General features: G+C 39.6%; 1 protein-coding gene across 1 annotated transcript in view; it reads left to right on the forward strand.

Annotated features, from left to right (window-relative positions):
* Positions 1 to 20,887, forward strand: part of LOC130849661 (cytosolic beta-glucosidase) — a 113,867-nt gene that overhangs the window by 27,797 nt on the left and 65,183 nt on the right. The window contains exon 2 of the mRNA XM_057728735.1: positions 13,585 to 13,812. Within this exon, the coding sequence (XP_057584718.1) occupies positions 13,585 to 13,812 (228 nt within the window). The remainder of the gene's footprint in view (positions 1 to 13,584; positions 13,813 to 20,887) is intronic.

The raw sequence follows: 20,887 nt of genomic DNA on the forward strand, positions 1-20,887 counted from the left end.
CAACATGACCCTGTTTTTTCTTGAATTGTTCTTCTTCTTTTTTTTTTTTTTATTATTTTTTTGGGGGTACACCAAGTTCAATCATCTGTTTTGTTTTTTAATTTATTTGTTATTTTTTGGGGGGTACACCAAGTTCAATCATCTGTTTTTTATACACATATCCCCATATTTCGTCCCTCCCTCAACTCCCCCCCAACCCTCCCTCGAGTCCCCCCCACCCTCCCTGTCCCAGTCCTCTAAGGCATCTTCCATCCTTGAGTTGAACTCCCTTTGTTATATAACAACTTCCCATTGGCTATCTATTTTACAGTTGGTAGTATATATATGTCTGTGCTACTCTCTCGCTTCGTCTCAGCTTCCCCTTCACCCCCCACCCCCCCAAACCTCGAGTTCTCCAGTCCATTCTCTGCACTTGCGTCCTTGTTCTGAGTTCATTAGTACCATGTTTAGATTCCGTATCTGTGAGTTAGCATACAATATTTGTCTTTCTCTTTCTGACTTATATCACTCTGTATAACAGACTCTAGGTCTATCCACCTCATGACATATAGCTCCATCTCATTCCTTTTTATAGCTGAGTAATATTCCATTGTATATATATGCCACATCTTCTGTATCCATTCATTTGTTGATGGGCATTTCGGTTGCTTCCATGTCCTGGCTATTGTAAATAGTGCTGCAATAAACATTATGGTACATATTTCTTTTGGGATTATGGTTTTCTTTGGGTATATGCCCAGAAGTGGGATTACTGGATCATATGGTAGTTCTATTTGTAGTTTTTTAAGGAACCTCCAAATTGTTTTCCATAGTGGCTGTACCAACTTACATTCCCACCAACAGTGCAGGAGATTTCCCTTTTCTCCACACCCTCTCCAACATTTGTGGTTTCCAGATTTTGTGATGATGGCCATTTTGATCAGTGTGAGGTGATACCTCATTGTGGCTTTGACTTGCATTTCTCTGATGATGAGTGATGTTGAGCATCTTTTCATGTGTTTGTTGGGCATCTGTATGTCTTCTTTGGAGAAATGTCTATTTAGGTCTTCCGCCCATTTGTGGATTGGGTTATTTGCTTTTTTGGTATTAAGCTGCATGAGCTGCTTGTATATTTTGGAGGTTAATCCTTTGTCCGTTGTTTCATAGGCAAATATTTTTTCCCATTCTGAGGGTTGCCTTTTAGTCTTGTTTATGGTTTCTTTCACTGTGCAAAAGCTTTTAAGTTTCATGAGGTCCCATTTGTTTATTCTTGATTTTCTTTCCATGATTCTAGGAGGTGGGTCCAAAAGGATCTTGCTTTGATGGATGTCATAGTGTGTTCTGCCTATGTTTTCCTCTAGGAGTTTTATAGTGTCTGGCCTTACATGTAGGTCTTTAATCCATTTGGAGTTTATTTTTGTGTATGGTGTTAGGAAGTGTTCTAATTTCATTCTTTTACATGTAGCTGTCCAATTTTCCCAGCACCACTTATTGAAGAGGCTGTCTTTTTTCCATTGTATACTCGTACCTCCTTTGTCAAAGATAAGGTGCCCATATGTGTTTGGGCTTACTTCTGAGTTCTCTATTCTATTCCATTGGTCTTCCTTTCTATTTTTGTGCCAGTACCACACTGTCTTGATCACTATGGCCTTGTAGTATAGTTTGAAGTCAGGAAGTCTGATTCCTCCAACTCCATTTTTCCTTCTCAAGATTGCTTTGGCTATTCGGGGTCTTTTGCGTTTCTATACAAATCGTAAGATTTCTTGCTCTGGTTCTGTGAAAAATGCCATTGATAATTTGATCGGGATTGCATTGAATCTGTAAATTGCTTTGGGTAGTACAGTCATTTTCACGATGTTGATTCTTCCAATCCAGGAACATGGTATATCCCTCCATCTGTTTGTGCTGTCTTTAATTTCTTTCATCAGTGTCTTAAAGTTTTCTGCATACAGATCTTTTGCCTCCTTAGGCAGGTTTATTCCTAGGTATTTTATTCTTTTTGTTGCAATGGTGAATGGGAGAGTTTCCTTCATTTCTCTTTTTGCTCTTCCATTGTTAGTATATAGGAATGCAAGAGATTTCTGTGCATTAATTTTGTATCCTGCTACTTTACTAAACTCATCAATTAGTGCTAGCAGTTTTCTGGTAGAGTCTTTAGGGTTTTCTATATATAATATCATGTCATCTGCAAAGAGTGACAATTTTACTTCTTCTTTTCCAACCTGGATTCCTTTGATTTCTTTTTCTTCTCTGATGGCTGTGGCTAAAACTTCCAAAACTATGTTGAACAATAATGGTGAGAGTGGACACCCTTGTCTTCTTCCTGTTCTTAGAGGGAATTCTTTCAGTTTTTCCCCATTGAGAATGATGTTGGCTTTTGGTTTCTCATATGTGGCTTTTATTGTGTTGAGGTAATTTCCTTCTATGCCCATTTTCTGGAGAGCTTTTATCATAAATGGATGTTGCACTTTGTCAAAAGCTTTTTCTGCATCTATTGAAATGATCATATGGTTTTTATCCTTCAATTTGTTGACATGATATACCACATTGATTGATTTGCATATATTGAAGAATCCTTGCATCCCAGGGATAAACCTCACTTGATCATGGTGTATGACTTTTTAAATGTGCTGTTGGATTCTGTTAGCTAGTATTTTGTTGAGGATTTTTGCATCTATATTCATCAGTGATATTGGTCTGTAATTTTCTTTTTTTGTGACATCTTTGCCTGGTTTTGGTATCAGGGTGATGGTGGCCTCGTAGAATGAGTTTGGGAGTGTTCCTCCTTCTGCTATAATTTGGAAGAGTTTGAGAAGGATAGGTGTTAGCTCTTCTCGAAATGTTTGATAGAATTCGCCTGTGAATCCATCTGGTCCTGGGCTTTTGTGTGTTGGGAGATTTTTAATCACTGCCTCAATTTCTATACCTGTGATTGGTCTGTTCATGGTTTCTATTTCTTCCTGGTTCAGTCTTGGAAGATTGTATTTTTCTAAGAATTTATCCATTTCTTCCAGGTTATCCAATTTATTGGCATATAGTTGCTTGTAGTAGTCTTTCATGATCTTTTGTATTTCTGAGGTGTCCGTTGTGACTTCTCCTTTTTCATTTCTAATTCTGTTGATTTGCATCTTCTCCCTTTTTTTCTTGATGAGTCTGGCTAATGGTTTATCAATTTTGTTAATCTTCTCAAAGAACCAGCTTTTAGTTTTATTTATTTTTGCTATTGCTTCCTTCCTTTCTTTTTCATTTATTTCTCTTCTGATCTTTATGATTTCTTTCCTTCTGCTCACTTTGGGCTTTCTTTGTTCTTCTTTTTCTAATTGTTTTTGGTGTAAGGTTAGGTTGTTTATTCGATAATTTTCTTGTTTCTTAAGGTAGGACTGTATTGCTATAAACTTCCCTCTTAGAACTGCTTTTGCTGTGTCCCATAGATTTTGGGTGGTTGTGTTTTCATTGTTGTTTGTTTCTAGATATTTTTTGATTTCCTCTTTGATTTCTTTAGTGATTCCTTGATTGTTTAAGAGTGAATTGTTTAGCCTCCATGTGTTTATATTTTTTGCAGTTTTTTTCCTGTAATTGATATCTAGTCTCATGGCGTTGTGGTCTGAGAAGATGCTTGATATGATTTCAATTTTCTTGAATTTGCTGAGGTTTGATTTGTGACCCAAGATGTGATCTATCCTGGAAAATGTTCCGTGTGCACTTGAGAAGAAAGTGTAGTCTGTCGTTTTTGGATGGAATGTCCTATAAATATCAATGAAGTCGAGATGGTCTAATGCGTCATTTAAAGCTTGTGTGTCTTTATTTATTTTCTGTTTGGATGATCTGTCCATTGATGTAAGTGGGGTGTTCAAGTCTCCCACTATTATTGTGTTACTGTCGATGTCCCCTTTTATAGCTGTTAGCATTTGCCTTATGTATTGAGGCGCTCCTATATTGGGGGCATAGATATTTACCATTGTGATATGTTCTTCTTGAATGGATCCCTTGATCATTATGTAGTGTCCTTCCTTGTCTCTTTTAATAGTCTTTACTTTCAAGTCTAATTTGTCTGATATGAGTATTGCTACTCCAGCTTTCTTTTGGCTTCCATTTGCATGGAATATCTTTTTCCATCCCTTTACTTTCAGTCTATATGTATCCTTTGGTCTGAAGTGAGTTTCTCGTAGGCAGCATATAGAAGGGTCTTGTTTTTGTATCCATTCAACCAGTCTGTGTCTTTTGGTTGGAGCATTTAATCCATTTACATTTAAGGTGATTATTGACATGTGTGTTCCAATTACCATTTTCTGAATTGTTTTGGGTTTGTATTTGTAGGTGTTTTCCTTTTCTTGTGTTTCCTACTTAGAGAAGTTCCTTTAGCACTTGTTGTAAGGCTGGTTTGGTGGTGCTGAATTCTCTTAAATTTTGCTTGTCTGGAAAGCTTTTGATTTCTCCCTCAAATCTGAATGAGATTCTTGCTGGGTAGAGTATTCTTGGCTGTAGGTTTCTTTCTTTCAGGACTTTCAGTATATCCTGCCATTCCCTTCTGGCCTGCAGAGTTTCTGTAGAAAGGTCAGCCGTTATCCTTATGGGTTTTCCCTTATATGTTATTTGTTGCTTTTCATTGCTGCTTTTAATATTTTTTCTTTGTGTTTAATTGTTGTTAGTTTGATTAATATGTGCCTTGGTGTATTTCTCTTTGGGTTTATTCTGTATGGGACTCTCTGTGTTTCTTGGACTTGGTTCATTATTTCCTTTCCCATGTTGGGGAAGTTTTCCACTAGAACCTCTTCAAATATTTTCTCAGACCCTTTCTTGTTTTCTTCTTCTTCTGGGATGCCTATAATTCGAATGTTGGTGTGCTTAATGTTATCACTGAGGTCTCTGAGACTGTCTTCTATTCTTTTTATTTTTTTTTCTTTTTCCTGCTCTGTGGCAGTTATTTCCCCCATTCTATCTTCCAACTCACTTGTTTGTGCTTCTGCCTCAGTCATTCTGCTGGTTATAGCATCTAGAGTATTTTTAATTTCAGTTATTTTGTTATCTATTGCTGTTTGTTTTTCTGAGTTCTTATGAACTGTTTCTTGTACTTTCTCTATTATGTTATCGAGATTTTGTATCATTTTTACTATCATCACTCTGAATTCTTTTTCATGCATTTTTCCTATTTCTTCCTCATTTATTTGGTCTTGTGGGTTTTTTCCTGCTCCTTTGCCTGCATGGTGTTCCGTTGTTTCCTCATGGTTGTCCAGACTTTTGGGGTTGCTTGTCCTGGCATTAGAGGTGTTTGTAGAAGACTGTCCAAGCCTCAGACTAATGTTAATATTTCTGTTTCCTTAGAGTCTCAGCTGTAAGTGTCCTTCTACTCGCCTTGGATTTTTTTGCATTATTCTGTGGCCAGCAGAACTTCCTTTATTGTTTGTTTGTAAGCCTCGGTGTATGGGGAGGGAGAGGGTACAATAGTGGCTCCTTCCCCTGGGAGTGAGTGAGCAGTGGCGCACTGTTGTTTCAGTCGGGCTTGGAGGTGCCTGTTGCAGAGGGACACTGGTGGCTCAGGTGTAAACAGAAAGTCTCAGAGTTGGGCCTCTCTCAGGTTTTTTTTTTTTTTTCTGCAGCCTCCCTGCTGCTGGTGTTCCAAGGGGTTTTAATCCAGCCCCGCCCGAGTGCCTGAGGGTGCTTGTTATCCCTGAGCACTGTAGGTGGCCCACAGGGCATCTCTCCACTGCCTGTTGCAGAGGAGCCAAAAGAGAGAGAGAGGCTATGTGAGCAGCTCTTCCCCGCCGTCCGCGAGCCTGCAGCCTCCAGCCGCCATCATGGCCGGGCAGCTCTCAGGGGCGGGCACTCCTCGCCGCGGACCTCTTCCCTCCTGTCCTCTCGGTCCCTCACCTTACTGGCAACAATGTTTCTCACCCTGAACCAGCTCCCTGGTTCCCACGCTCCCACTCCCGGACCCTCTGTTCAGCTGTGAATCGGCTTCTCAGTCCAGGAACGCTGAGCTGCGCTGCAGACCCTCCGTATGTTTCTCACTCCCTCCCGTCTGCCACAGCTCCGCCGCTTCCCCCTCTTTGAGCCCTCGTAGATGCCTGCCTACCGGTTACGTCGGGCTTCTTGCAGTCCTTTCTGGTGTCCGAGGCCGTCTGCTGGTGTTCAGCTGGTTCTCTGTGGGAATTATTGCATCTTTTGGTGCATTCCCAATGCATCTGTGGAGAGGGATGCATTCCACGTCCCTCTACTTCGCTGCCATCTTTTTCTCCTCTAATACTTTCTATTGGCCACTATTTTGCCTTCTTTATTTTTTAAATTTATTATTTATTTATTTTTATTATTTTAGTCCTAGCATTTATTTTTTTTTGGCTGTGCCACACGGCATACAGGGTCTTAGTTCCCGGACCAGGGATTAAATCTATGCCCCTTGCAGTGGAAGTGTGGACTCTTAACCACTGGACCACCAGGGAAGTCCCTATTATGCCTTCTTTAATTTTAAGCTATTCAGATGTAATTTTCAGATTTTTGAAAGAAAAAGCTAATATTCTTTAGTTGTTGAATTCTAACATTATTGGTAAGAGATTGCCAGCTGTACTTCTCCAGGCTTTTGAAATTTATGGTAACTTTATTTAGGGACCAATATGTGTTCAACTTTCATGATATTTTTGTTTGCATGAAAACAGTGTATATTTTTCAATTGTGGCATTCATATTGTGCAATGTCATATATCAGTTAGATCAAGCTTGTTAATAACTACTATCCTTATTCTCTCTTGTTTCAGCTGCTGAGAGAGGTTTTAGTATCAAGGTTATTCTAACCATGTGAAATAGGTTGAAGAATTCTTCCTTTCTTATTTTTTGGAATAATTCATGAAAGAGCAGCGTTTTTTGGTTTGTTCTTTAAACGTTTGCTAGAACTGGGGTTGATTAAAACCCAGAATGGAGTTTTGGGTTATGGAGGTGGATTTGTCAACTTACATTTCAGTTGTGTCAGTTTTTGCTTCACGTGTTTTGAAACTAGATTCTTAGATGCACACATATTTACGACAGCGTTGTCATCCTGTGGCGACCCACCTTGTCTCTAGTGCTTTTTTCCCCTCCTTGAAGTCCTATGCTTTTTTGGGGGGTGGATATCTTTCTCCATATTTTGACTTTCAACGTTTGTATATTCTCATGTCTCAGGTGTATTGATTAACAGTATATCACTGGACTTTTTAAAAAAAATATGTAGTTTGACGATCTTTGTCTTCTGTCTGGGGAGTACAGCCCGTTGACATATTGTTATAAGTGACTATATATCTTGTCACACCATCTTATTTGAGAGATTCATTTTTTCTTTGTTTACTTTTTATTGTTTTCCTGGCCTCTTTTAAATGTATTTAGTTTTCCTCCTTTAGCATAATGATTAAGAGCATCATGGGCTCTGGAATTCAACTGAGTTAGAATCTCAGCTTTAGTACAAACTGATCGAGGCAAATTAGTTAACCTCTTCATTTCCCAGTTTCCTTACCCCAAAATGGGGATAATAACTGCAGTTACTTATTAATATTGTTGTAAAGAGTTAATACATACATAAAATGCTTGGAATGGAGTCTGGCACAAGTTTGCTATAGATGTGTTGGATTTGTCTTTAGAGATAAGTTACATTTTTTTTCTTTAAGTGCTTAGCCTAGAAATTTGAACCTGAATATAAAATATAACAGAGTAAAATGTTAATCAATATCTTTATTCCCCTTCTAGATAGTATAAAAATCTGAGAACACTTTAACTCTGATTTCTTACTTTGGTGCTTGTGTGTGTGTGTGTATTTTTTTTTTGTCAGCATTTTAGTTGTATCTATTCTTTTAAAATGTCACAAAACAGATATTTTATTATTGTTTTATATGTTAATAGCTTGTTTAGATTATCCACATATTTAATAATATCTATTTTCTATGCCATCTTTTCTAATGTTTAATATTATTTCTTAAATTAATTTTCATGCTAATTAAAGTTAATATAGCAAAATAATTTAGTCAAAACAAGACTATTTTAGAAACCATCAATCCCTTGTTTTCTTCCATGCTCCTCTATCTAGAAGAAATCCCTTTTAATTCTTTAATCCTTTTGACATTGACTTCTATATCTTAAATAGATATCTCCTAGATCAAAAAACTAGTTTCTGAGTTTCTTTCCTGTTGTAGGCATAATCTATTGACTTTTCCCTGTGAAAGATGAAGATTCGCACATTTGTCCACTTCCTCTCCATCTCCCTTTCCATTTTCACCACCCCCATGCCCAGTTCCAATACTATAGAGAATGGGAATTATTGCGAAGTTGGTATAAAGTTTCAGTTTTGCGCAAAGAAAAGAGTTCTGGAGATGGCAGGTGATGACCTCCCAACAATGGGAATGAACTTAATGCCACTGAACTGTACCCTTAAATGTTGTTAAGTTGGTAAGCTTTATGTTATGTGTATTTTATCCCAGTTAAAAAATATTCTTGTCAGTTAGAGGGTATACTGAAATGTTTAAAGATTAAATGAAGACGCATGGGTGGAATAAAGATGAAACAAGATTGGCAAAAGGTTGGAAACTGCTGAAGCTGAACCACAGGTACGTGGGGCTTCACTGTACTATTCTGCCTGCTTGTGTGCATGTTGACAATTCTGTAGTAAATCTTTTAAAAATTGAAAAAATCAAACTAAATATTCTAGAAGTATAATACTCTTGAAGAAATATTTCCCATAGCCTATGACATGCTCAGATGGACTTGTTACTCCTTGGGTTTGCTGCACAGCTACATCATTCCAGAGATTTCTTATGCAAGATTCCTCATTTCCTGGAGCCTAGATCTTTCTCTTTCTTGGTTCACATCATTGTTTTGGAGAAATTTATCCTCCAGTAATATCCAATGACAGGAAAAACTTTTTTCTAATATCCTGTGAGAGCTCGTATGTCTGCTAAAATCTTTTTCCCTTCTCACACTTAATTGATGGTTTGAGAGCTGAGTTGTGGTTACAAATATTGAGGAGTAATTTCTCCTCCACAGGCTAGTTGCTTTGCTGTCTCCTTACGCAGAGCTGGCTTCTTTTTTATTTTGGCACAGTGTGTGACGTCCTTGCATCATCAGACTTACGTGAGCATCTTACCATAGGCTTCCCATCTTTGGTGAGCTTTCGACTTTGTCTCTTTTTCCCCTTGTCCCACAGGCCATTAAAATGGAAGCTCAGATCATCTCGGCTTCTCAGATGCTCTCAGGACAGAAGCCTGTATCGCTACTTACTTATGCTTCTGAATTACCTCTCATTTGGATTTTGGGTCGTCTGACACCCTGCCAGATTGATGGCACATTTAACAATACATTTCCCATATTCCACCAGGCAATTGTAGTTGTTTGAGGGATAGCTCAGGATATGTAGTCTGCCTAGAAATGGTAATTTTGTTCCTCATAAATAACAATAAACTTTTAGAACATGGACGTAATTGCATCTTGAGAACATCCCTAATGAACAAATGAGTTATTATCATTCATTCATTCAGGAAAATTTACATTCAAATGCTAATGCGTACTGGCCACTATATATATTTTTTATTTTTAAAAGGCCACTGTATATTTTTTAATCAAAATTTCACTTATAATGGTTAATTTGCAATTCATATTCTAGTTCTCATAGAAACAATGTTGCTTACATATGCTTCATCTAGTATACATGTAGAATGAGCTACTCTACATAAGTACATTTTCCTGCTAACTGACATTTACCTCTTAAAATTGACAAAACTTGTTTTAAGCACTTCAGATGGACTATTTTCCAAAGCGTGTAAGTCTTGTTATGCATTTCTTAGGCTTCATAAATTAAGTAGCACAGGCATCAGTTGACTCTTCCTTCATTAGTCAGTCATTATTGCTAAGAACAGTGTGGTCCCATAGAAGGACTTGGACTTCAGCATCAGATAGATCTGGAGACACGTCTTGGTTCTACAACTTACTAAGAGTGTGATCTTAGGCAAGTCACTTATCGTGATGTGGTGGAGCCAGCTTGTACTGGCTCACCAGTGTCTACTGTTAAGTTTTCAGCAATTTTATGCACTGATTCTTAAACACAGCCAGCAGTAAAAATTCAATTACATAAACTTGTAAGTAAATAATTTATATTAAAAAAGGGTAATAAATACCCAAAATCCTTCTTTCCTAATTATTTTACTACATTTTGTTATTAGCTTTGCCCTGGAGGTGGTTTAGATTTCCTGTATCTGTGTAGAAGAACTACTGTACAATGATGTACCACTGCTCATCTTTTTTCAGCTCTGCCTTCAGTGCTGTTCCATTGGTTGCTTGTAATTGGTCATGTGTAAGTATTTACACCACAGAAATTGGCAAGTGCTACCAGTCAATATTTGATTTATTGTTTTGTTGGTTGTCTGGACTCAAGAAAGTGATAGAGAAAATGTAAATAATGCAGAGTAAATGAATGTGTGTCATGTCTGTAACTGTTTACATTGTAAGTAGGACAAAAATTCAAGGAAATATTCTTCCAGAGCTTGAAAACATTTGTCCAGTTCAGTAAAGAAGTTGTTCATGTCACTAATGGACAAGTGAAATTCTGGTACATTTTTACGATTTTCCTTTCATTGTGCCTGTTAATTTAAGCAAAGATATCGGTCAACAGTCATGTGAGAACTACTCACATTTGTTAGGTTGTGTATTGTAGACTGGCTCTCGATATAAGTTTGACAAGAATCTAAACAAGCATTGTATGAGAATCAATTGGCTGTAAGGAATTTCTAGTAAAGAGCACTGCATATTATTACTTGGAAATTGTGTTTTATACATTCTTTATATCAATAAAATTTATAATAAACATATATACACATAGGTATATACATTTTTTAACATATTGTCAATATTTACCAGTACACCACTGCCTAAGCTCTCTGAGGTTAAGCTTCTTCATTTATTGCAAATCAATTATCCAAAACTATAAGCACCATGCTTGACCAAAATTGCATTTTAGTATTCATACCTATTTCATTCTAAGAATGAATACCAGCATTCTTTTTCTTCCTCCCTTTAGACCCCATATACAGACATAACTTGAGAGCCGTTGGGATCCTTTTCGCCTCTTTTTGGCACGGCTCCAGAGTACAGTAATTTGTAATAGTCATGATTTCCTTGTGTAGATCTTTAGTGCCCTACCTTGATATCAACTGCCATTTCTGCTTTTGTCAGAACTCCTTCTTTTAGCAGCTTCTCCTGTCTCCCCATGGTTCTCGCCCATAAATTCTAGCCCATGTTGTCTTTCTGTTGGTCTGGAGACTACATCTAATCTTATTAGAGTTGTGCACAAAATATGAGTAAGTAGATGCTAAATGCCCATCTAAAAAACGTTCCTGTAATTGCCGTAGTCTATTTACTCTAGCTGTGACTTCCTTTCTTGCATGAAAGTCATTATGGACTACTTTAGGTATATAAAAAGGATTGTGGATAATGTCAACAGCCTCTCACATAGCTGTTAGCCAGCTTAAGGAGTGAAACATAAGAGTTGCAAAGGGCCCTCCGACTCCTCCTTGTTTCCATCTCCCTCCCTTTTCTACCCGAAGGTAACCACCCGCCTGAACGGACCATCCCCCCGTGTGCTGTTGTGTGTTTACCTCACACGCATACGTTCAGAAAGTCCATGTTTTGTTTTACATATTTTGCAGAAAACATGATAAAAGTACAGCATATGTTCTTTTTAAAACTAATAACCTTTATATTTTAGAGCAGTTTTAGATTTATAGAAGAACTGAGCAGAAAGTACAGAGTTCTCATATATCCTATTCTCCCCATTTTCCTCACTACTAACAGCAAGCATTAATGTGGGACATTGGTTGCAAATCCTGGGTGAATACTGGTACGTGATGATTGAATAAGATTCATAGTTTATGGGTTTGGCGAATGTATAATGTCCTGTATCCACTATTATCGTATCATACAGAATACAGTCCACCCATGAACAGCTCAGAGTTTGGAGAGCAGACCCAGAGCACAGTGGAAAATCCATGTACGATTTTAGTAGTTTCACTGCAATACAAATCTCCGGTGCTCCGTGTATACATTCTTTTGATCCTGATTTTTTTTTAACATTACATCTTTGAGGGTGTCTTAGTCCATCTGGACTGCGCTAACAAAATACCATAAACGGGGGGTTTTATAAGCAACAAGTGTTTACTCTTCACAGTGCTGGGTGCTGGGAGTTGGGGATTAGGGTGCCAGCATGGCCAGGTGAGGGCCATCTCCCACGTCACAGACTTCTTGCGTCCTCACGGGGCAGAAGGAACTAGGGAGCGCTGTGGGGTCTCTTTTTAGTGGCACTAATCTCATTCATGAGGGCTCCACTCTCATGACTTAAGCACCTCCCAAAGGCCCCACTTCCTAATACCATCACATTGGGGGTTACGATTTCAAGCCCTGAATCTGGGGGGACACAGACGTTCAGACCAGAGCAGAGGGTTATCTGTGCTCTGACTCGTGCACTTTAACAGCCGACTAGTATTTCCTCTCTCGGGGTATACCTAAAAGTAATTATCTGTTCTACTGCTGATAGGACATGCGTTATTTCCAGGATTTTGCTATGATAGAAAACTCTGCCTCAATAATCTCATATAATCTCTTTGTGAAAATGAGTGTTCCTCCAAGGTATGCCCTTAGAAGTGGAATTAGGGAGTCATGAATTTTTAAAAATTACTCCCTTATATCATAAAATGGATTCTAACTACCATTTTAAACAAAATTTCTATGGGAACAGATATTTCGAGTCTAAAGTAATTTTTACTTTCTGTCCCTCTAACGTGTGACCCTCTTTCCTGCCTCTGGGCTTATTCTGACCCTGGCTCCTCTTTTTTTCTATTTTCTACCCCTATCTCTGAGAAATTCACCTTCATGATTCAACATTTCCATTCGATCTCAGTGTAGAAGTCATTTCTCCAGCAGACTTCTGACTCTTGCCCACATCTGGATAAACGCCCCCTCCCTGGCTTTTGTGAAAGGGCCCTTACGTGGGCTGTTTTATTTATAATCACATGCAGCTAAGTTCTCCACGGACAGGAAGCACAGCAGAGTTCACCCTGGTATCTGCCCCGGTATCCACTGTGCTTGGCATGGAGCCCAGCACACTGCGTTTGTTGAATTAAGGGAGGTGTGAAGGAATGAGTTGACGGGACCATCTCAGGCTCACGGTCAGAGGACAGGAGGCTAGTGTTCAGGTGTTAAGGGTCAAAGATAAGGTCCCGAGACTGCTTTGTGCACGAGGACAAGGCGTGTCAGCCATGGCGTGGAGAAACGTTCATAAGGAGGAGATGTTTTCAGTTCAGACACTCACAAGCCGAGCCCTGCCTCTGTCTACCCGCTGGGGCATCTTCAGATAATGAACCGTGAAAGCCTGCTCTGCTGCGGCCTTATGCAATAATTTTTCATTTGCCACCAGTCAGCTTCAGGGATCAAGGACAGCTGAACACATAACCCACTCATGCATGTTATTTTAAAGGCATGTGTTTTAAGGTTATCAACATGGTACATTGAGTTAATGAAGGGTGTTCTTTTGGTGACAAATATTTACATTCCACATATGCCTCTTGATGTCAAGAGTGTAACTGTTTCATTTTCTTCTTTTTCTCAGGAGGCTGGGATGCAGATGGAAAAGGCCCTTGTGTCTGGGACACATTCACCCATCAGGGAAGAGAGAGAGTTTTCAAGAACCAGACTGGCGATATAGCTTGTGGCAGCTACACTCTGTGGGAGGAAGACTTGAAATGTATCAAACAGCTTGGATTGACTCATTACCGCTTCTCTCTTTCCTGGTCACGTCTGTTACCTGATGGGACGACAGGTTTCATCAACCAGAAAGGCAAGTGTTTCTTAAAAATAGAAGGTTGCAGATTTAATTCAAGGTTATTGCTGCAGTCTGGCATAATTAATCCAGGATGCTATTCTGCAGTGTAGCTTTGAAATTGCAAGTTTTTAGAGTGATTATAGGATAAATTTTTTGAAATGGGTTTGCTTTAGCTTTCTCAGTACTATTCTGGTTTCCCTCAACTGGAGATCTTTGTTGGGCAGGGTGGAAATAGATGGGCAGGAAGGAAGTTGGAATAAATGTTTTATTTATGCAAGATATTATTTGTGTTGACCTGAAGATGAATATCCAAAAGTTGTGTATAAACTATTTTCCGTTGTGTTGTGCTGTGATGAGTCACGAAAAGCCCAGCAGAACTTGAGAAGATTCTGAGCATTTCAACTGAAGCTGAATTAGTGGAGCTAATTAACTGGCACAGACGTTAGCACCGGAGCCTCTGGAGTCTGCTTACTTGGGATTACGTGCTTGCAACGTCACTTACTATCTGTGTGAGCATTTCTTGGGCATCGCTTTGTGCCTCAGTTTCCCCATGGGTAGAAAGGGATACTGCAATAGTTCCTACTTCAGAGTGTTGTTGGACGGTTAAATGAAATAATCTTTTAAAGTGCTTTACACAGTAGCTGGTATAGCATAAAATCGTTCCATAAGTGCTAGTTACTATTCGTGTTATGCCTTGTAATGAAAAAGACTACTGCTCTATTTGGAAGCCTATTATTTATGAGGCATTTCACATACATTTTCTTTAATCCCCACAAATCAGTGAAGAAGGTATAAGTATCACATTTTACAGAGGTGCATGTTCAAATCCAGATATTTTGCAAATTTGTATTTTTTGGTGGATCTAGAATTTAAGCCTAAGGTCTGCCTAGCTCCTTCCACACAGCAGGGTTGGCTGACTATGACCTGAGGCCAAACTTGGCCTGACTCCTATTTTTTTAAATAAAGTTTTATTGCAATCAATACAACCATGCCCGTTCATTGCATATAGTCTATGGTTGCTTTCCCACTACAATGGTAGCAGTGAAAAGCTGGGGAAAAGTCCATACAGCATGCAAAGCCTAAAATGTTTACTATGTGCTCCGTTATAGAAAAAGCTCTGTAACCTCTGCATCGCAATTTAAAGGCTTCTTAATAAAGAATCTTTATTGCTCCCTCGTTCTAGAAGAGATTTCACATTACTTCTAGGGTTGGGACTAGGAGGTGCCTAACATGGAAAATTGGGGTGGCAGGTACTTTCAGTGTCTCACAACTGCAAGGCTGTGCATGAAGGCACACTTCCAGCCCAAAGGGCCGGCATTGATCCTGAGGGGTTCTTTTTGAGTAAGTTCTCTGCTTTCCTGCATAGTAAGAACAACCTGTGAAACAGTTCCTAGGTGGACTTGTGCACTTGCAGGTAAGGTGGGGAAATCTCTATATTGTGAAATGGAAGCTCAATTTATGGGCTCACCCGTACGTAGCACATGGCCTTAAAGTAGTCTCCCCCAGATAGGGACAACACAAGATTAGCAGGTTCATGACTTGATTCTAAAGACATTTGCCCCTATTTTTTAACTGCTCTTGGTTGAACGTCTACTTTCTTGGCACCCCCGGCCAGTTTTATTTTTTGATTTTGAACAGAGGGTAATTTGTTGTTCTGTTTGAACTCATAATTTTCCACCATTCTAATCCATCATCTGTACCTTCTCTTTTCTCTGGTACCTTCGTAACCTTCAAGGATGTAAAAGGAAGAGTAATCTTTGAATCTTCTCTTTTCTTTGCTTCTTATAGCTAATTGGTTGCCAAATATGATGCATTCTTCTTATGCCTCTTTAACTCCTCCCCTCCTAGCCATCTTCTCTGTCCCTGCCCTGATTTAGATGTTTTTGATGTACCCTTGACGGATATACCTACTTTCACTCTCTTTCTTTGTCCTTTAATCCTTCGTACAAAATGCCACCGCAGCGTTTTCCAAAAGCTTGGCCCAAGTCATGCTGGCTTGCATCACCTCCTGCTCAAACAAAGCAAGATAAAATTCTTTTGTCATCTAAACTCCTTCATATATCATTCCAGTTTTTATTTGACTTAGTCTTAATTCACCTCTGAAGCTTTCTAGGCTGAAATTCCTCCATGCATGTGACCCATGCAACTCCTCCAAGCAATGCCCTAAGCACATAACCCACCATGTTTTAAGTATGTTATGCAATTTTCCACCTTTGTAGAAATTTTCTTAAGCTCTTCCTCCTGCCTGGATTGGCCTTTAAGAAAATACTCCCAAGTATACCCCTTGAATGTCTATTCTACTCTTAAGGGCTAGCACAGATGTTCCCTCTGCTTTAGATAGAAGAAATCTTTAAAAAAACAATTCCATAGCACTCTGAAAAACTCTTAGGGTATTTCTGATATTCTTCACTCTTGGCATTATTAAATCCCCTGCTAGACTGTGAGCACTTTGAGTTTAATTCAACCCAACAAACATATATTAAGTGTCTGCTAGGTGTCTGGGACTGTGCCTACATGTTCTTAATGAAGATTAGAGAATCCCTGGAATTGTTTACAGGGTAACAAGGAGATGATTCTGCCTCGTCACCCCTGTGACCTAGTACAGCGTCTTGCAGGGAGGGATGCAGTAAACACTTAACTGAATCTAATTGAATTACGTCAATAACAACCATATAGGTCACTCTAAGGGCACAAACGGTTGCCTTTTATTGAGCATGTAGTGTGTGCGACTCCCTATGCCAAGCACTGCACCTGCTTTTGCTGATTTAATGCTGCGAGCAGCCTTGTGAGAGAGGGCCTGCCCTAAAGAGAGGGACTCATGGTGATCTGGGGTGGAAGGCTGGGCATACATTTGCCAAGATGACAACTTTACTTAGAGGTGAGTTCAACCTAGGTCTGCCTGATGTCACAAGTGGAATCCAGAGACATTTCCAACCTCATCAAGCCACTTATATTCTTTGTGCTACAGTTTCCCTGTTGGAAACATGAGGTGGGGGAATTGCATTACTAAAACTCTTCCCACTGTTCTAGCCTATGATTCTAGGAATTTGGAGTTTTTACTGAGCTTTCATTTGGGTGGTAAACAATGTAAAAATTAAAAAAGAAACCCACTAGTTTGTGATGTAGGTCCATAATCCCTTATCTGAGGTTCTAAATCCAAAAAGTTCTGAATATTGAATCTTTTTTTAATAAGTTTCATTCTAAAAAAAATTGGCAGCAAAAGCTGACCTGAGTTGATGGGAAAGCTTTTTGTATTATCTCAGTTCATTTTGCTTGGTGAGATTATTTATTTTACTGCAGAAATATTGGGGGATACTGACCCACACCCACTGGGGGTGTTAAGCTTCATGTATAATATTTACTCTCTTTCTTTTCTAAAAATCCTCAAATTCTGAACACATGGCTGCCAAGATGTTCAGACCAAGGATTATGGACCTGTACCAATGCATCAACATACCCAGTTATTTAACACTAACTTAAGATACACAGGCGTTCATGGAACACCCTGTAGATCGGGAACATAAGAGCAGGGCAGCAGGAAAGCCAGAGGGGGGTGGCGGTGGCGCTGGAGTCACGGGGGCCACCTGGAAAATGTGAAGGATTCTCTCGTGCCGTTCTCACGTGGGGACCACGTGCTCCCCGCACTGAGCTTTTTATTTTTGGCACCCGCTTTTGTAAAGCCTAGCTGATTAATATTACAGACTTTTCCATGAACAAGAGGGCATTGGAGGTGCTTCCAGTAGGCAGAATTTCAATAAGTGGTTGCTCACTCTGGTGCAGTGATCTGTTGAAGCAATTGGAACTGTTTTAACTCAGAAAGGCCATCATTTGTTTTTTTCTGCTTAAACATTTTCTCAAAGAGCACGTCAAGAATTAGGGAACCATTGTCGCTATCCTTTCCAAGAAACTCATGTTTTTGTATTTGACTCCCTGTTTTCAAGCTTGATGAGAGGACATTTGGAAACTTGTAAGTAAAATGCTGTGTTCCCAAGCTGGAAGAATATTTTACAAAATGGAACTGTTACACAGCCTTTCTCTCTCAAATGTCAAGTTTTTGAGGTTTAACAAGAAGAGATTGAGCTGGCAACAGAAATCACATTTTTCTGTATTTCTCAACTGTTCGAGTGCATTTTCATATCTGCCTCAAACGTAAGTGTCAGGTGATTAGTGAAAGACCCAAGTACTAGAAATAAAAAGGAAAAGGAACGGTTATGCAGAATTTCTTTTGCACTTTTAGATTTAAAATATGAGCACACTTAGCAGGAATGATGATGAAGTAGATAACTAAAGAAGCACTTATTCATCTCCTACTCTGTGTTGGGCAGTGTGGCGGGCTGAATACTGGCCCCTCGAAGATGTCCATGTCTTAATTCTTAGAAACTGTGACTATATTATCCTACGTGGTAAAAGGGACTTTACAGATGTGATGAAGTTAAGGATCTTTAGACGGGAGGATTATCCTGGGTTCTCTGGATGGACCACTGTAGTCATACAGACCCTTATAACAGGGAGGCAAGAGGATCAGAGTCAGAGAGAAGATAAAAGTACGGAAGCAGAGGTCAGACAGGAGACAAGGTGTTTCGGTGCTGGCTTTGATGATTCAAGAAGGGGCCATGAGCCTCTAGAAGCTGAAAAAGGCAAGGAAATGGATTCTCCTTGAGAACCTCCAGGAGGAATACAGCTCCACTGACATCTTAATTTTAGCTCAGTGAGAAACATTTTGGACATCTGATGCCCGGAACTGTAAGATAGTAACTCGGTGTTGATTTAGGCCGCTAAGTTTGTGGTAATTTGTTACAGGAGCAACAGGAAACTAACACAGTCAGGATGCCAAGAGAAGCTAGATCAGTGAAAGGAACTGATGGTGTGGGTCTAGTGAGGAATGAACATAGAGAGTTAAATGTTTGACACATGGTGGGCACTTGGTCAAAATTAATTCTACGTTAAGACATAGACATTTGACTGGGAGAATTGCAGTGTAGTTATTTTATGGACCGAGGCATTGTCTTTGCAAGTTTCGGCCACATCCTCTTCTAAGCGAATTTCCCCATTTCTTTGTTCTACATAATCCCGCTCTGATCTTGGCCACAGTGGACTGGACAAGGGAAAGACTTATTTCCCTGTGACATATAATTCGTGTAACTTTACTGAAAAAAATAATCCCGCTCAACTGCCTTCCTCTCTCGGGGATGTTCGGAATTGAGGAGCTGGGAGGCTGGGTTGGTAGGTGGTTGGCACTAGGGTTATGAGGTGGCATTGGCAGATGCGATGGCCATTTTGAGACCACAGCGAATTGGATGCACAAAGGAAACTGGTTCTTTGAGCAAGAGAGGAATGGAGTAGCTGTGCTGAGAGAAGCTGGGATGGGAGACATCAGTCTTTCCTGAGAGGCAAGAATTTCTCAGTTCCCAGCTTTAATTCCTTTGAGTTCCATTTGTGATTATTTCCTGTCATTGGGTATCTGATATCTTCCTATTATTTCAAATAATGCCCACTGCCTCCCATACCAACCAGACTCCTTCCTCTGACGTCACCTTTATATTTGAGTTTATCTGCATGAGCTTCTTTTGCCTACTTTCAAAAGACCTTTTACTTAAATATGCTTCCTATTTTCAAAGATCATATAAGAAGAAATGGGTTTAATTAAAACAGAGACGATGATATTTACTATGAAAGAAGGCTGTGGAAACTTTAATACTTAACATAATCCTGCCCTAAATATCCAGATGCAGAACAGGGTCCAAATGACCTCTCAGCATTTCAGGCTCCCTAGACTGGAAACAGGTGATCATTTTCTTTATGCATAGAATCAGTTACCCAGTCTGATAAAGCTAAAGAACTCTCTGACCCTTTGCTCCCATTCAAAGCTGAAACACTCCTGAGATGGCACTATTAATATTCCTCTTTTACAGACGAGGAAATGTGGGTGTAGAGAGGCCACGTGATTTGTCCACCATCCCTGGACTGGACTGTCTGACTCCGGAGCTCTGCTCTTAAAGCCTCACTCCACTGCCTCATGGGACAGTTTCATTACAGCACCGGATAAACCGGACAAACCAGCAGTAAAGTGCTCAGTTCTGGGATGATAAATATTAAGTATGCAGGGCTTTGTTGCTCTACCATGTTGACGAGTAAGAAAAGGTTTTCCTTGAAATGTTTTCATCCCCATTGCAATTGCAGGTCATCGTGTTGTTTGAATTACAGTGCCTGCCGTCATTAATGATAGTGCCATATCTAATGATGCTGGTAAATCATTGATTCCTCCAGAAATAAAAAAAAATCCTGATATTGTGAATCAGCTCCAAAGTAGGTATTATTAAGCTAGGAAAACATCACCATGTTTCTGCACCTGAAACATTAGTAAGTGTGAGAAGGGGACTATTGCAGTGGGAACAGCTCAGGCTTTGTCCTGGGACAGACTGTTTAAAGGTTGGCTGTGCCATCTGGCAACATTGTTGCTTTAAGTCCAGTGCTCAGTCCCTGAATCTCAGTTTTTTCATATGTTTGTTGAGGCTGAAAATGCCCACCTCTTGGGCTTAGTGCAGGGACTGAACAAAATGTATGGTGTCATGTACATATAGTATGAATGCAAAACATGAAAGCTGATATTTTTATATTCAAAGCCAATGGAAGGCATTGGCTGTGAAAACCTTAACACAGTCCAATACCAAGATGATCTCATCATACAAATCTTTGGAAATGTGGGCTTACAGAGGCCCAGAGTTGGGATGGTGGAGAACGCTTTTACTGAGGGAAGAAAGGAAGGCATTATTAACTTTGGTGCCCGTACTAGTTTTCCGTGGCTGCTGCAACAAATTGTTACAAGCTTACTTGCTTAAAACAACACAAACTTATCACTTAGAGTTATGTAGGCCAGAAGTCTGACACAGGTCTCTCCAGGATGAAACCACAGTGCTTACAGGGCTGCCCTTCTCTTTCAGAGATCTAAGGAAGAGTGTTTCTTGGCCCATTCAGGTTGTTGGTAGCATTCAGTTTCTTGTGGTTGTTGGACGGGAGTCTCCATTTCTTTGATGACTGAGCTGAGGACCATTTTCAGCTTCGAGAGGCCACCTGCGTTCCTTGGCTGGCA

The sequence above is a fragment of the Hippopotamus amphibius genome, chromosome 3, assembly GCF_030028045.1.
Source record: "Hippopotamus amphibius kiboko isolate mHipAmp2 chromosome 3, mHipAmp2.hap2, whole genome shotgun sequence".
In the NCBI taxonomy this organism is placed as follows: domain Eukaryota; kingdom Metazoa; phylum Chordata; class Mammalia; order Artiodactyla; family Hippopotamidae; genus Hippopotamus; species Hippopotamus amphibius.